The 16,964-nt window shown below is 44.8% G+C and overlaps 1 protein-coding gene and 1 long non-coding RNA gene across 13 annotated transcripts in view; one reads left to right on the top strand and one right to left on the bottom strand.

The window, feature by feature from the left end:
* The window catches only part of MCF2L2 (MCF.2 cell line derived transforming sequence-like 2), a 228,299-nt gene extending 211,746 nt beyond the window's left edge, over positions 1 to 16,553 (top strand). For 6 of the 12 annotated variants that reach the window (XM_053390639.1, XM_053390645.1, XM_053390638.1 and 3 more), the window contains 7 exons: positions 2,422 to 2,511; positions 3,669 to 3,740; positions 5,939 to 6,025; positions 8,705 to 8,823; positions 10,528 to 10,640; positions 13,408 to 13,511; positions 14,649 to 16,553. In XM_053390639.1, the coding sequence (XP_053246614.1) occupies positions 2,422 to 2,511; positions 3,669 to 3,740; positions 5,939 to 6,025; positions 8,705 to 8,823; positions 10,528 to 10,640; positions 13,408 to 13,511; positions 14,649 to 14,749 (686 nt within the window). In that variant the 3' untranslated portion in view covers positions 14,750 to 16,553. The remainder of the gene's footprint in view (positions 1 to 2,421; positions 2,512 to 3,668; positions 3,741 to 5,938; positions 6,026 to 8,704; positions 8,824 to 10,527; positions 10,641 to 13,407; positions 13,512 to 14,648) is intronic. The other 6 variants (XM_053390643.1, XM_053390646.1, XR_008330737.1 and 3 more) reach the window with 5 other exon arrangements.
* LOC128414822 (uncharacterized) overlaps positions 8,156 to 16,964 on the bottom strand; it is a 34,536-nt gene continuing 25,727 nt past the window's right edge. The window contains exon 2 of the long non-coding RNA XR_008330742.1: positions 8,156 to 8,815. This is a non-coding gene — a long non-coding RNA (uncharacterized LOC128414822). The remainder of the gene's footprint in view (positions 8,816 to 16,964) is intronic.

Here is a 16,964-nt window from a genome sequence, read left to right as displayed (position 1 = left end):
AGAAGTAATCTTTTACTGTGATTGCTACTCCTAGCACTTGTTTACATGGTCAGTTATTCTGAGAGATGAATCCAGCTCACTTCAATTGCAAAGCAAGGGCCATATCAGAGTTCGGAGATGGTTGTATGTGTAAAACAGAGCTCCGGATCATTGTGAGCACTCCTGATTCTGGTTGTGAAAAATGAGAGGAATTCAGGATTCAGTGACCTGTTAATGACTTGGCATTGGATGAAACCTGAAACCATTTTACCCAAATGGTCCAGATGTTGTTGGGTTACAACTCCCATCATCCACTGACCATGCGGATTGGAATGGGGAGTCCAACAAAACATCTGGAGAACCTCGGGTTCCCCTTCCTGCCCTACATGAACTGAAATGCAACTCTCCTACAAAACATGAGCACCTCCAACTTTTGTGAGGCAGTTCTCCAACCCCAAAAATAGGTATGGAAAGTCATATACGAGGGGGAAAGACGTACGTTAGTGAAAGTTAGAGATTGTGTTCAAAGTAGTGCTAAGGAGATTGTTCTGTTGGCCCAAGTGTCTCTGCTTGCCCAGTGGAATAATCTCCCCTCTCCTCATAAGAATAGCTGCATCAGGCCAGTGGCCCATCTAGTCCAGCATCCTGTTCTCACAGTAGCCAACCAGATGCCTGTTGGAAACCAGCAAAGCAGAACATAAGCACAACGGCCCTCTCCCTTCCTGTGACTTCCAGAAACTGGTATCTGGAAGCATTGCTGCGTCCAACTGGGGAAGCAGAGCAGAGCCATCATGGCTACTTGCTATGAAAGCCCTTTCCTCCTCCACGAATTTGTCTAATCCTTTTTAAAAACTAAAATATACTCAGAGTCGAGAGTGGATTTCATGCTCTTTATTCAGCTCATAGTGGTGAGGAGGAATGGAAGGTCCCCCAGAATATCTGCTTTACATACATTATTTACACAGTGGGCCCCACGTGATTGGCTAATTCTGGGATTCTCCTGTAGGCCAATCAGGTTGCGGATTCACTTCCACCTGGAGCTGAATTGGGTGGCTCCTGTGGACCAATCAGACTGCTGCATTCTGAATCCTATTGTTCTAGGACCAATCAGACTGCTGCATTCTGAATCCCATTGTTCTAGGACCAATCAGACTGCTGCATTCTGAATCCTATTGTTCTAGGACCAATCAGACAGCTGCATCCTATTGTTCTAGGACCAATCAGACAGCTGCATTTTGAATCCTATTCAACTCAGTACATAACAAAAACCATCCAAGTTGATGGTCATCACTGCCTCTTGTAAGAGCGAATTTCATAGCATGACTATGCGCTGGGCAAAGAAGTACTTTTAAAAATCTGCCCTGAATCTTTCAACGTGGATGTCTACGAGTTCTAGTGGTTCGAGAGGGAGCAAACCTTTTCCTCTATCTACTTTCTCCACGCCAGGCATAATTTCCTACAATCATGTCACCTCTCCCTCGCCTTTTCTCTAAACTGAAAAGTCGCGATCGCTGCAGCCTTTCTTCCTAGGGGAGTTCTCCCATCCCTCTGGTGCCCTCCTCCTGCCGCCACGCAGGGTTCTCCCAACCCTCTGGAACAGATTTGGGGAGGGTGTTTAGGGCACATGCAGGGCTAGGAGAGGGACAAGTCCCTTTGGGAAACAGGAGTCATTCCGCTTGATCCCACCTGCTGAAATATTCAGTTGAATATGACCCAATGTGTGTATAAAAGCCTTGTGTTCAGGAACGACGCTTGCAAAACTGCGAATATCAAGACAAAGTTGCAAACAAAAATGTATATGTTAGGAGAAATGCACACAAAACTGCACTCAAGAGTTTTGTTTGGACTTTTTCTTTTTTACTGGAAAATTATGCAGAAATGGGTCAAACTAAAGGATAGAAAAATTAGAAAAGGAAAGAAACCAAAACGGACAGATTCATTCATCTCCGTACACACAGTGTGTGCCAGTAATTGTGCGAGAAAACGGTCGTTTCTGTTATCCTGGCTAGTGGATAGGAATTTACACACCCAGCCACTTTAGCACCTCATTAGAAATCTCAGGAAAGGAAGAGTTGCAACATTTGGCAGGGCAGCTGATCAGTTTATCAAATGACCACAAGCAAACGGTGGCAAGTTACCACTTTGTCATTCTGTATCTGGTCATTAATAGGCCGTTGATGACCTCCTGCATCCCTCCATGGCAAACCAGGGGGTGGGGTTAGAACCCCCAGGGACTCGTTGGCCACGTAGGCAATGCATGTTTTAATACAACAAGCCCTGAACAGAACTGTGATACGGTTTGCTGCAGTTTTCCATGGAAACAAGCTACCTTTCTCCAGCCTTCTCCTAGTTGTTGTTGTTGTTCTCCTCCTTCCTCCTCGTTTGCTTGCTCGCTCGCTCACTTCTAACCCTTCCTTGACCTGACTCTATCTGTCCTCCCAGATCCAGAATCTAAAGAGAGAGATGTAACCCGCCGCTTTTCCCTAGCTTCCTCCATCAGCACCACAACTAACACATCTGCTCTAACCAAAGGTACAGTCCCATTAACACTTCGCCGCCTTCCTTCCTCTGCCGACGTTGGTGCAAATGTGGCAGCGCTTGGAAACCCTTGCAAGCCTGAACCTGTGGTGTGCTCTGCAAGGCAAAGAGCAGAAAGGGTCAGGTGCATGACCCCCTCCAAACATTGTGCGCTATGGAGTTGCACCACTAGGATGTGAAGCAAGCCAGAACGGTTCAGTCTCTGGGTGCAACCAGACAGGCATAATTTCAAAGCCTGCCTGCTGCAGAAATGCACTCAACTGTGCTTCTAAGAGAAGGGCTATTGTCTCACCTGGACTGAGCTCTTTGGGGGGAAGGAACCCCTTTTCTGGTTTGGAGCAGAAAGTGAATGTGAACACTGCTGATTGGTCAGCTTTTGTGTCAATCATGAAGTGACCCTCCTTTCAGAATAGGGCTTTGCTCAGCACTGATGGGCTGTTTCCTGAGTCCCTATGCCGACTTATAACTGTGTTTCAAAGGGGGTGGGTGGGAGATTAATGATAATGATAATAATAATAGAGAAGGGGGGGGCGAAGGTTATGTTCTTTTGCTTCTCACTATGGAATGCTTTTTGGTTATTGCAGCATATCAGATGTTATTTTGGGATGGATTTCCATAAAGTTATTTCAAGATAGAAAAGTTATTTCAGTGAAATCAACACTGAACAAACCTGAGTAGATAAAAATAATATTACGGTGGGGAAATGTAACATTTGTCAACTTGAGTTCTTTTCAAAACCATAGTAGACACCCTTGCTGGGTTGTTGCCTATGGTCAGAGAGAATGATTTGTAATCATACTCAGATAGGTGTGTATAGTTTTCACGTTGACACAAACTCATCTCTGTGGGCATCATATATGCATTAGGAGTGGTAATACAAGTCCATTATTGGGGGGAGGGGCTCTCTGCTTTCCTTCAGAATCACAGTTATTTAAAAAAAGCAAGGTTTTTGGTGCTTTTGTTGCAAATCACAAGTATGTTCCCACCCCCACCTCTCGACAAGCTGACTTTAAAAAACATTAGGATTGTGTTGTATGCTAAGATAAGCTAACCACTGCCCTCTGCTGCAAATCCTGTTCTTTTCCATGCCAAGAGAGCCAGGTGAAACTCTAACTATATTTCGATTCTTGTTATCTGCAAACTCCACACAGGTCCCCTTGTTCCTGCAGTTAAAGTCAAGAGGCATGAAATTAAAAGCGATCCAACTCCTCTGGGTTTCGAAGGTACTTGATGCATGGACCATTTTGGTGACAGTCCCTTGATTATCCTTCATGGAATGCCTATACTTTCATCATCACCGGCATATGACATATGAGAGAGTTTGTAAGGACTCTCGAGTCAACATATCAGCCCATTTTCTGGTTTCGGAATTAATCATCCTTTCCTGTATGCATATGTCTGACCTGCCTGACAAGTTCCAGTTAGGGCATATTGGAGGCTGAAACAAAGAGAATGAGAAAGTCAACTCGACACGCTCTCTTCCCTCTCAGACACGCAATGCTTCCGATGGCTATTGGGATATTTAATAATAATAAAAATAAAAAATTATTTATACCCTGCCCATCTGGCTGGGTTTCCCCAGCCACTCTGGGCGGCTTGAATATTAAAAGGATTCATCCAGTATTAAAAGCTCCCCTAAACAGGGCTGCCTTCAGATGTTTCCCACGAACCACAGGATTGCAGGGTTAAACCACTGTTTTCCATTTCCCTTCTTATGCAGATTGAATGCGGAAGCTCAAGAGACCCAGATGTACATTTGATTTTAAAACTGGCCCCTTTCTGTACTATATATTCACAACGGTCCCAATCCTGCTAAACGGTACTCATAGCATCATTGGTGAAAACAACAGCTGTGGGCTTGGCGCAGTCCGTTTACGGCCATTTCTTCATTGCTGCATCAGTTTCTTCTGTTCCATTATTTCTCTCTTGAAAGCATGTCCTCAATTGTCTCGTGAGTTTGCTGTTGGTCGTGTTTAGATGGTTCCTGTGTCCTTTGCTGCATGCCGGTGTAAGCTAGACCTCTTTTTCACCTCAACCTTCTTTCCTTTATTAAATGGCTCTAAAATGAGCATCGCTCTGGTATCAATGGTACTCTGCATGCACCCTCCATCATGTAACATCGATGAATGGTCTCCTTGTATACTTGGCCTACCCCTTTTATGCCAGGGGAGGCAAAAGCAGTGGGCACCCTTCTTTCAGCGCATGCCATGTAGGTAATTAATCCAGACCTGAGATGAGGAATCTGGACTACCATTCCCATCAGCCCCAGGCCAGGAGTTGTAGTTAACCTCTGGAGGACCAAAGGTTCCATACCCCTATCTAGGTCAAACAGGGTTAAAGTTTTCTGTTCCCTTGGGAAAGAGGGGTGGGGTTCTCCCATTGCATTGGGCTAACGTCATGGGCAGCCAGGCTCCCACTGTGATGTTTTAGGCAAATTTGGGGCGCCCTATTTTCTTTTTGGATCATGCCCTCTGTTAGCATGGTGAGCTGGCCATAAAAGAAGGCCTAGTTACTTTGGGATTCCCAAAGTTGCAGAAATCCATCCGATTGCACCATCATAGGCAGATACTTAGCGCAAAGGCAGGCACATAATATTATGAGTGGTGGAGGTAGCTTGTACGTCCTGTTACTGCCATCTAAACCCAGGCATATTTGTTTCTGTCCTGTGGCAAGCTTTGAAGAGACCTGTCTGAACCAGGGAAAAGCTGGGTGTGGTGAGCTCTGACTGGTTAGCGCCAATGATACCATCAACACCCACTGCAGCAGTCTTGCAAGCGATGTTTAAATGCTTGCAATTTTGTTTTAATTAGGCAATGAATGAATGTATCTATGAGCAGATACACATGCAAATTAAAAATGCAAATTAAAAGGTTTGCAGGCTTATCTGATGCACAGCTGGTTCTCCTTGCCGTGATTTGCCAATCCGGTTTGTTGGTGAGGTGTTCCTGCAGCACAAGTTGCAAAATCAGGTTCACACCGTAAGTGAAGAACCTGGTAGGAAGTTGCCTTACGGTGAGTCAGACCATTGGTCCACGTAGCTCAGTAATGTCTACACAGACTGGCAGTGGCTCTTCAAGTTTTCAGGCAGGGGTCTCTTTCTGAATCCTACCTGGAGATGCCAGGGACCGTCTGCCCCTCAGCTATGGCCCATCCTTGTGGTACTCATCCTTCAAACGCTGCATCCGCCTTCATCCTCAGCAGCAAAATCCTGCATATGTCTAGTCAGAGTAAATGTGTATGAGTGCAGTCCTTGACAGGAGAGCTGGTCCCAATTTCAGGTTAATCCAAAGGGACGATCTTGCGTACGTAGCGTCGATCGCATTACTAGCAAGGAAAATCTTCTGGGTGGGGTTGCATGTTCGGCCTGACATTTCTGAGATCCCAACTAGCACCCAAACAAACACCCTACTTCCTGTCACAGATGCCTTTGAATGCAACCTCTTGGCTCAAGCTAAATGCAGCGCTGTTCGCTCTACGAGGCCAGTCCCTAGATCTGCTTCACAGACAGGTAAATAGGAATCAAAATGTGTTTTGAGATGCAGTGCCTGTGCTGCTCAGAGCATATCTGAAGACAAAGGGCGCTACTAGTATGTACTGTGGGTTTTTCCTGTGCACAGCTCTGCCAAAATGAATGGGAGCCTGTTGCTAAATGAATGGGAGCTTACACAGTCTGGTGTGATGCCCAAGCATTTCACTGAAGCTTCCTGATGTCTTGTGCCTGAAATGTTTTTTTTTAATTAAAAAAATTACTTGCTTCCAGCTGAGAGTGGAATTCTTTGCTCCATCCTCATTAGTTTTATTTTGCTTCTGCTTATCCTTTGTTCACCCTTGTACCTCCCTCTTTCTGCTCCCCTTCCCCCCTTATTGTTGGCATTCGTCTGTCTTGAGAGAAAATGGGGGTGAAGTCTACACACATCTCAATGTAGGTTGTAAATCGCCTCACCCCCTCCATACCCAGCTGATCACTGCATCCCACAGGACAGAGCACTTTGCAGGTATCATCCTATCATGAAGTGTGCTTATTACATTGTCAGAATTGAGCCATTAGTGTGGTTTCACCTACCCACCACTGCATATCAGACAGGCACCATATCTGATGTCTTCCTAGCACCTGCAGAAGATGCTCATCTTTCATCAAGCCTCATAAAATCTCTGTCTCGTGTTTCTTTCTTGGATAGAGGTTGATTTTATGCATGCGCTGCTATCGTTAAACATTGTTTTTCTATATGCAGTTGTTTTAACTGATTTTTAATATATGTAACTGTTTTATATACAGCAGGGCCAAAACTTGTACGCTGTTTACTTACATGATATCAGCCTTGTGCACTTCATAGAAAAATAAAGAAATAAACAGAAAGAGGACGGGAGGCTGGGGGAAAACCCATCAGAGGGGGCTATGCCCGATAAGAGAGGTGGAGGATTTTAATACTCTTTCTGCAGCAGGAAAACCCAGTGTGGAAAGAGCTTTTTAAGTCCTCTGCCTTGCTTACTGGCCTCTAGGAAGGTTGTGTGAGGCTTAGTGTGCCTTCGCACAGATAAGGATGGTTGCACAAATGTGTGAATGATTTGGGGGTGGGGTGGGGTCTTCCTGACTTTGTGCAGTTTTGCCTTTGTGAGCGGACCCCCAGAACATAACCCCTGGGTGAGTTTCGGGCCTACTGTATGTTATTGCAAATTGCTTTCAGGTGCCTTATAGGAAGCAATTTATAAATGATGTTTAATGATGCTGATGCTGATGTCTTCTTCAGAGGAGGGAGCCATACAGTGAAGGCTGGTCCTCCTTCTTTTTTACAATTAGTCCAGAGTGTGACCCTGGCTTTCAGTTTCATCCTCTGTAGCGTCAGTGTTGCCAGTCTTTCACAATATGGCACCCTGTGCTAGGTCAACATTTGGTGCCCCCAAATGGATCTTCTCCCACTATGGATCTTCTAAATTTTGCACCTCACAGCTTGGCACCCACACTGCCTTAAATCTGATGCTGGTGTTGCTACTGAAGAACTCTGCAGGGAGGAGGGTGGAAGCAAAATTAGAATTACGAGGCTCTGCCTATCATGGGCTCTGGCTCCACCTACTGGTGGGCTCCCTGCTTTCCACCCCATCAGCCACCATAGGTTACTTACCGTATGTTCCTCTGTAAGACAGTATGCTCCTTATGATGCTAGCTAAATTATCATGAAAACGAACTTTCATGATTTGCTCTGCTGGAAAAAATGTAAATCCACAGGGCTGGGTCTTACCAAGCTTGGAAACCAGCATATAATTTGATCCTGAAACGTTGTGAGACAGATTTTAGAGATGTATGTTGAAATGCAGATTTTGAAGGCAAGTTCCCACTCGCTTTTTAGGTGGGATGTTGTTGTTTTGAACTGAATTGTTTTAAGCATCTGCACCACTCCAGTCAGTTCCACAACTTAGCTTTGCTTCTCCGAGGGCCAAATTTCACACGCTGCTCCTGTCAGGATGGGGAGCGGAGAGATAGAAATCCGATTCAATGCTCATTTAAGGGCAAAATTACCTAAGTCATACATTCCCCCAAAAATGCATGAACCGAAACGCAATACATGAGCCTCTGAATTTGCACTTCTCCAAACTTCACAGCACAGTTCTTCAGCTAAATAAAGTATATACTAGGGTAAAATGTGTGTAAAATGCATATAATAGTGAAAAGAACATACAAAAATATTAGTGAGTTTTTTAAAAAGTGTGTATATTAGGAGGGATTGGCACTAAAATGCTGAACGATATCCATGATGGCTTTAAATAAAATGTCACCAATTGATATGGAAATGTGCAGTCCTGGTCTGGCAGTTGGCGGTTCCCTATGCCATAGTCCTTATTTGTCAGGATCAGATGAGATTTTAACTGGGAGCTTCTTGAGGCCATTGAGTGGAAGCAATAATGCTGAATGCCCAGGCCTCACCACCGTGCTTCACTTCCAATAACCCTTTGCATCCACTTGGCTCCCTTGCAGGTTAGTTTTGAAGATGTGCTGATGCTCCAAGCGAGCGTCTTGGAGGAAGGGATGTGATGCAGATGCAATAAATTAACCTCTTTGAGTGGGTCTCCTCCGGTAGAGAGCTGCTCATTTGTTTTTTAAAAGGCTGGATTTTCACGCTGTGCAGTGCCATCAATATTCTGTCTAAAGTATGCCAGCTGCTGATGCCAAACGCTCTCCTTCTTTGCAAAGGTTGGCCCAGCAGGCAGATGCCGTCGCTTGATACGTTTGAGGATTTTGAAGCCATCCCATCCAGCGCTGAGGAACTCTCCAACTCTTCGGATATGGAGGAAGAAAGCCAGCCTAACAACGTAGGTAACACCTTCCAGAGCTTCACAATGCTCTCATTAAGCTTAGCTCAAGCTGGGCGTAAATGCAGCAGGAAATGCAGTTTTGCATTTCCCCAAACTATGGGAATGTTTCAGAACAAGACAAGGGACAGTCTCCAAGTAGCCATTTGTAGACATCCTATCAGTGCAAGGATTCCTGATTGCACAAGGAAACATTTACCCCCCTCTCCTCCCTTGGCGCCCCCTTAAATCTGTTCTAGAGATTCCCCCAACCAATTAGAGCAGGCATAGGCAACCTCGGCCCTCCAGCTGTTTTGGGACTACAACTCCCATGATCCCTAGCTAACAGGACCAGTTGTCAGGGATGATGGGAATTATAGTCCCAAAACATCTGGAGGGCCAAGGTTGCCTATGCCTGATCTAGAGATTTGGGGAGGGTATGGGGCACATGAGGGGTGGGGGAATTCCTGTCCTGCAAACAGAAATCCTTATACCAATGGGACATGTTAGTTGAATACCACCCATGGCATTGGGTTGGGTGGGTTCTTAGGGTACCAGCAATACTTGGCTATCAACTTGTGCAGTTTTCTTAAATCCTCCCTATAGTTGTTGTTGTTGTTTCTCAGGCTGGGCAATAGGTGAGGAGATAACGTGAGTTCTGTCTATCTAATTACTTTGATTTATAACTTGTCCCACATTGAGGGATCAGCGTGCGGACCAGCTTTGCATGTTCTGCAGCTGCACCACACAGGTGGAGAAATACTAAAGTTAGCATTCAGCACCCTCAGGTCCTCTGATTCTTGTTAGTTAAAAACCCACAATGTTTCTAATCTACAAGGCCTAGGTCAGCTTTTTCTGACCTGATGCCCTCCAGATGTTTTAGACTACAATTCCTATCAGCCCCAGCCAGCATGGCCCAGTTCTTATACAGCGTCTGCCACCCAGCAACAACCTTTTTGCCTACCAAAGCACTGGCCACACTCTGTTGGACAAAGCTTCCTTGCTTTTGTTTGTGCCACTGTATTTGGTTTTAATCTAGTTTTGGAAAGAAAAAGAAAGAAAGGAAGACAGAAAGAAAGAAAGAAAGATCATGATGGTTTGATATTTTGCTTTGACCACTTTGTGTTTCTGGAAAAGCAGTTCAGGATTTTAAAAAATAAATTGGTAAGATTTCAAAGATGAACTTTACAGTGCAGTCCTGTATTTAGAGGTAAACCCCACCCAATGCAGTGGGGCTTCTCTCCAAGCAATTATAAATGGGGTTGCATGTGGGCTTTTAATGTGAAAAAGACTACAGATGTGCTTTTTAAAAACAGTGAAAGCAAATGCTTTTGTGTTGCCCAGTCCTTTGCATGATTCCTTTTGCAGAGCTCTGCACACCCCATACCTTTAAAACACATTTAGAGCACACACATCCCCCCCACAAAGAACCAGAGGAAATGTAGTTTACCCCTCATGTAACTACAATTCACAGCACCCCCAACTGCAGTTCTCAGGAGTCTTCGGAGAGATGGGCTTTAAATGTATGGTGTGTGCACAGAACATTAGGAAAATTAGAGTGTTTGAAAACCACAGCAAGTGCTCCTTTTCTGGATACGTTTGTCACTCTGAGTGTCTGAAAGGCATCCCTTGGGCCTTTTAGTAGACTATATTTCTGTCTTATCCCTGCCCATAATCTTTCCTTCTGCAATAACATCACGTACCACCTTGTTTCATTTGTTTTAGGGATCCAACCTTTACCGGGTAGAAGGCAGTTTTGACACTTGTTTCCCAGATTCCCTCACTCTAGAGGATGGAGATTTAGTGCAGTTTATACAGGAAGGCGAGGATGGACAATGGTAAGTATAGCTGCCAGAGAGAAAGGCTACAGTGGTACCATTTTCCAGCTGTTAGTTGAATATCGAAACAAACCCTGATAAACAACAGCCAGAAGAGAATAGGGTGTGTCAAATTTTCTGCAGATTCCATTAGTCCACAAGCTAGGTTTGCTTTTATTATTATTATTTGCTGCAGAGATAAATTTATGTTGTGGGAGTTCAGAAACATACCCATAAAGCTTAGGGGAAGACTCTCCTCCCTTCCTCCCAACACGTGTTGAAAGCAATCTTTCTCAGTCCAGCATCCTCCAGCTGTTTTGGACCACAATTTCCATCAGTTGATAAATTTTCGTGAGGGCTTTTTAAAATAATTTTAAAAAGAATAAACTTCCGCAAACTGAAATGGAAAGGTGGAGATCTGAACTTATGATGGGGAGAGCAAAAAACTGAGAGAAGTTGAAATGGACAGATTCATCCATTCCTAGTGCCTGCATAGAGTTCCCCAGGACACCCCTTGCCTCTGCTCTCAACAAGCAAATCAGTCAAAATGAAACATCCTTCTCTTATGTGAAACAGCTTTTCCATGTGGGAAAAGCACAGGATTTGAATGAAAGAGATGGGAGCATTGTGGAAAAGGCTGTACAGTGGAACCTTGGTTCTAGAACAGCTTAGTTGATGAACAAATCAACTCCTGAACGCTGAAAACCCGGAAGTAAGTGTTCTGGTTTTTGAATGTTTTTCGGAAGCATAACGTCCAATGTGGCTGTCAGCTATTGTTTCCGGGGTGCCTGCACCACACCTTGGTTTATGAACATTTCTGGAGTCGAATGAACTTCTGGAACAGATTAAGTTCAAGAACCAAGGTTCCACTGTATATCCCTTCTCCCCAGATGATGATGATGATGATGATGATGATGATTTGTTATTTCTACCTCGCCCATCTGGCTGGGTTTCCTCAGAGGACTCAAGATACACAAATTCCTCCAGAAACAAAATGGTGAAGGAAGAACAATTAGGAAAATGGGGATGGGGGAGACCTTCCTTTTATGTTCTTAAAAGGTTTCTTTAAAAAAATAAATAAATGATGATTTAAAAATTTATTGTAAACCCTTTGGAGGTTTTACTACAATCAAGGGGTATATATATTTAGTTTAATAAATGGCAAGGATAATTTCTTTCCTCCCCCAACCCCACAAACTGGCTCTTTGCAAAAGTAGACAGGTGGGTTTCACAATGCAGATTTGAAACCAAAGGCACGCCTCCAAGCAGTACAATGCAAAGCCAGGCCAGTGTTGTGAGGATAAACATGTACCGCGCTGCTATGCAACATCACCCTGTTGCAGTACACCTGTTTGTGTACATTGCCACATCTCCTTCATAGGTCTGTAAGACCCTACAGTGCTACACCTGCCCTAGAAGCGAGCAGCAATTTTCCATGGGTGTTCAGCCATTGCATGAATTGCATCACCAGATAGCATCCAAGGGAAGAAAAACAGTTGAGTGTGCATGCACTCCCAGTCGCAACCCATTTCCTGCCTTTGCCCAGGACAGATGCATTTGAGCTTAGCTCCCGCATAGCTTGTGTTTTGTGTCCGTGGCCCTTGGGTTTTCAACCTAGTGGGAGAAGAAATGGAAAGAGGAGGACATTTCACACTTTTTAGTTTTAGGTGTACACAGGGCACACTTCTGAATGTTACGTGCGTGTATAATAAAAACCGTGTAGAGACATGTAGCAGATTTGAGTTGACTAATAAATGTGTTAGCCTGTTGTAGTTTTAAAATATATGGATAGCGTTTTTGGAGATCTAGACAGGCTATAGTTCAATGCTGAATATATACTTGGTAGCAAACTGTCTCACACATTTGCTGCCGCACTGTGTGTAAAATGGGCCATGGACTTTTGCAGTTCTTTCCAGCAACTGGTTATACTGGCAAGACAGTTTTACTAGGGGGTGAGGGGTGCTGAGCCAATAAACCTTCTCGCCTTGCTTTCCCCACCTCTCTCCTTCGTTGACAAACCGACCACTGGGGACATGCGGTGGAATCTAACATAGGACTAAGTCTCCCATTCAACTGTCACAAATAAATATCTCCTTGGCGCAAGATAACATTGTCCCCCTCCCCTCCATCAGCACACCCTTTAAAACTGTTCTAAGGGTTCCCCCTATCCTCTGCAGCACGTTTGGCGAGGGCACGAGGTCCACTTGGGGAAGAACGGAAAATCCATTTGCAAAAATGGAAATCCTTGTGCTAATGAGATGTGGAGGTTGAATACCACCCACTGGGGAACAGGTAACATATCTCAGAGTGCTGGATATGGCAAAAGGGTCTCTGGAAGTTGATCCCCTACCCCTAGGGTCCTCAACATGGTACCTCCCTTTGTGCTTATCAAGCCTCACTGCCCTTTCCAATTTTATTTAGAATTGAGGGGTTTGGGCTTTTTCTTTCTGGTTGAGTGTGGAGTTGCGGCGAGTGTTGCTTGCTCCCCCCTCCCCAATAAATAAATAAAAATTGTATATGCACAAGCCCTCCAATTATTTTCACGGAGAATTCTTGATAGGGGGTTGTGAAACCAAACTTGCAAAATGTCACAATTGGGGGCATGTTTCCGAAAGCATGAAAAACGACTGATCAGATTTGCCCTGTTTTTGTCCTCCAACGCCTCTCTGTAACAAGCTTCTTTGTCCAAATCCGGGGATATTGTAGGAATTTCCTTGGAGTAGTAGTAGTAGCGGCATTATTGAGGGAAAAAAGATGGTGATTCTATATATTTCCTTTGAACGTTCAGGTTAGTGAAGAAGTTGGTTTCTGAGAAAACAGACTGGGTCCCTTCCAGTCTGCTGCAGCCGGCAGATGGCGACACCAGCAACATCCGCAACATCAGCAACGCAGGTAACCAACATTTCGCAGTGTTTGGAAAGCTCTGTGCTGTTCCCTTAACATTCACTGCCATTAACTCTGAACATTCTTGTGCAGTAGGAAATTGCAGGAGACCTTTAAGAGCTGTGTTTCTTAGCTAGGAGAGAGAACTATAGTCTTACGGTTTTGTTTGTTCAGGCATGGCCAAACTTGGCCCTCCAGCTGTTTTCAGACTACAATTCCCATCATCCCTGACCACTAGTCCTGTTAGCTAGGGATGATGGGAGTTGTAGTCCCAAAACAGCTGGAGGGCCAAGTTTGGCCATGACTGTGTTTGATTATTGGATTTCTTACCCACTCTTTACCATAAAGTCCCAAGACGGGTTACAGCAATATAAAAGTAAATCAGCTAAATCAGAAAAATTGAGTGGATGCTAAAAATAAATCCCAGGTTGTTGTTTTATGCATAGAAAGCTAACTAAATAAATATTATAAAAGAAAAAGAAAAAAGCAACCAACAACAACAATCAGGTGTCAAAGGGCAGGATAAAAAGCTGTGTCTTCAGCCTACGCAGTGCAAGAGATGAAGGTGCTAGACACACCTCTTTGGAGAGGAAATTCCACAGCTTAGAGCAGGCGTCAGCAAACTTTTAAAGCAGGGGGCTGGTCCACTGTCCCTCAGACCTTGTGGGGGGGCAGACTATATTGGGGGGAGGAATGAACGAATTCCTATACCCCACAAATAACCCAGAGATGCATTTTAAATAAAAGCACACATTCTACTCATGTAAAAACACGCTGATTCCTGGACCGGGCCGAATTTAGAAGGCGATTGGGCTGGATCCAGCCCCTGGGCCTTAGTTTGCCTACCCATGGCTTAGACTTAGAGGCTGCCTCAGAGAATGCCTTTTCCCATGCCCCTACCACTTGAACTTCTCAGGGCAGTGGCAATACCAAGAGGGAAATGGAGAGATGTTAATCAGAAAATGCAGAATCTAGAACTTAAGATTCAGATGCATTTGAGGTCTGAGATGATTGCAGTGGCCTTATCTTTCATGAAACCTGGGGTCCATTTGGTGGGTGGAAAATCATTATGCGAATATGCACACACCATACCTAGCATCTCTGCAAGAGTTCCTCATTACCAATAGAGATGTGTTCCTCTTTCAGATGTCTACGGTGGTACCTGCAGCACAGCACCCACAAATTCAGAAATGAAGGAGAGTGAGCTGACAAGAAGCTTAACAGCTGAACAGAAAGCTGGGAGTTGAACACACCTTGACACATTTCCTCAGGACTCCATCTTCTTCTCTACTTACTGGTGGACGCTGGACCAAATCGCCTTTCCCACAAGCTCTGAACTTAAGAATTCTGTGAAATTTCATCAGCATGGAACATATTTTTTAAAAATTAAAAAAAAACCCAACAACTCGCTAATCTAGGAAATATGGAGGATAATGGAAACTTCAGAGGTATCTTAGAACTTGACAAATGAATCAACAGTTTGCTTTTTTATACTGCATTTTTGGAACCATTGAAAAGGGTGTTGCCTAAATTAGGCTGACAGCATTGAAGGCCTTCAGCTTTGTGGCTATGTTGGTTAAATACTGGACTATTTAAAGAAAGGTCTGCAGATTCCACAGGTGATATTCTGTTGCAGAGGCCATCTCAAATTCCTCCATCCATTCAGCTCAGCTGCTCAGCCTCTCCTCAACTGCAGGCTTGATTTCCTCAAGACAATCATGGTCGGCAAGAACAACGGAAATAGGTTGGGTGAAGAAAATACCGTTCCTGAACCTGAACCAACTAGGACGCCTTTGCACAACAGCAAAGGATGCGACCTGCTTTGGGATACGATCTTCTGTCCACAGAATGTTTTGAGTGGTGGCTGGGAAAAGATGGGCATCTTGGGACGAGTTAGGCAAAAGGAAGGATCGGTGACTGTGAAGGCAGTTATGGGGTTTGTCTGTTGTTTCAAGAGGGTGCCTTTGTTTCCCCCAGTTTGTGACTGAGGGAACATATCCTCTGCATTTGGTGCTGACAATTCTGTCTGATGCTGCCGTTCAGGGCTCCACACTTCATTTTGGAACATTGTCATATGCTGGGCTCTTGAACAGGATACATTCCCTCCCCCCCAAAAAAAAATCCTTCCCCCATGCGATGTCCTCTACTTGTTTAGGTGCTTGCAAATGGACCTACGGCTGACAATAATGTGTGGTCATCTTAAAGGTCTGTTGCCATGCCATCTTATTTCGAGGAAGACTGTGCCATCCCTCTGCTGCAATGGACAATGTCACAATTTCCCCCCTCCCTCCGCTTTCAAATCCCTGAAACAGAAGGCACTTCCAGAAATATATAAAGGTGTTTTTGCATGAAGGCATATTGATGGTGATTGGGAAGCGTAGGTCCCACAAAGCTGCTATAGTAGTGTGATGTTTGAAATGAATTTTGGTCTAGGAATAGGGCTACTTGATGGATGCTGTATGTAAGGCTGGTAAACAGAGAAAAATCCATATAAAGTCACCTCCACTTGGCATCTGGTCAATCCCCCTTGCAGCTGCTTGTGCAGTTGGGCTGGCTCTGGCTGTGCTGTGGGGGAGCAGCCCAGAATTTATGTGAGCGTTAAACCGGCAGGAGGGCTTTGCAGAAAGGCTTCTTTGCGTTGCAGTACTGTGACTGAAATTTTAGGCCATTTCCACAGAAAATTCCTCAGCAACATAATTCCAATTTAAAGTGTCTGTTCTGCTCCCACTTCTGAGCAATTTCAGTATGCAGATTGAATATCTGATATGCAGCCCTCAACCAGTGGAAGTGGTACACTCCAGCACACATTTTTTTAAAAATCAGAAACAAAGATGGAGGAGCAAATTAGCCTCCTGCTGGTGAAAGCTGGCATGGCTTTGGATAATGCAATTCGGCCACCTTTGGATTTCCTTGCATGTAAACACAACAGGGTACACAGGTGGTGCTGTGGGTTAAGCCACAGAGCCTAGGACTTGCCGATCAGAAGGTTGGCGGTTCGAATCCCTGCGACGGGAGCGCAAGTAGATAAATAGGTACCGCTCCGGCAGGAAGGTAAACGGCATTTCTGTGCGCTGCTCTGGTTCGCCAAAAGCGGCTTAGTCATGCTGGCCACATGACCCAGAAGCTGTACGCCAGCTCCCTCGGCCAATAAAGCGAGATGAGTGCCGCAACCCCAGAGTCGGTCACGACTGGACCTAATGGTCAGGGGTCCCTTTACCTTTTAAACACAAGCCTAAAGATGACACAGTTAAGTGCTGGTTTCCACATGTAGCAGCAGCAGCAGCAGCAGCGAATGCCCTAAAAAGCTTGCCCATGGTGCCCACATTCTCATGGCGAGAGCAGCCTGCAAACAACTGGAGTTACACAGATATCCAGCTGCGTGCCATTACTGTGATTGCAATAGCCTGTTTTTCGGAGGCTACAACAGCAGGACTTGCATGCAAACAGGTATATGTGTTGCTT

The sequence above is a fragment of the Podarcis raffonei genome, chromosome 5 (genome assembly GCF_027172205.1).
Source record: "Podarcis raffonei isolate rPodRaf1 chromosome 5, rPodRaf1.pri, whole genome shotgun sequence".
Lineage (NCBI taxonomy): Eukaryota > Metazoa > Chordata > Lepidosauria > Squamata > Lacertidae > Podarcis > Podarcis raffonei.
Note: the sequence above shows the minus strand (reverse complement) of the source record. Positions and strands in the feature narration are given on the sequence as shown.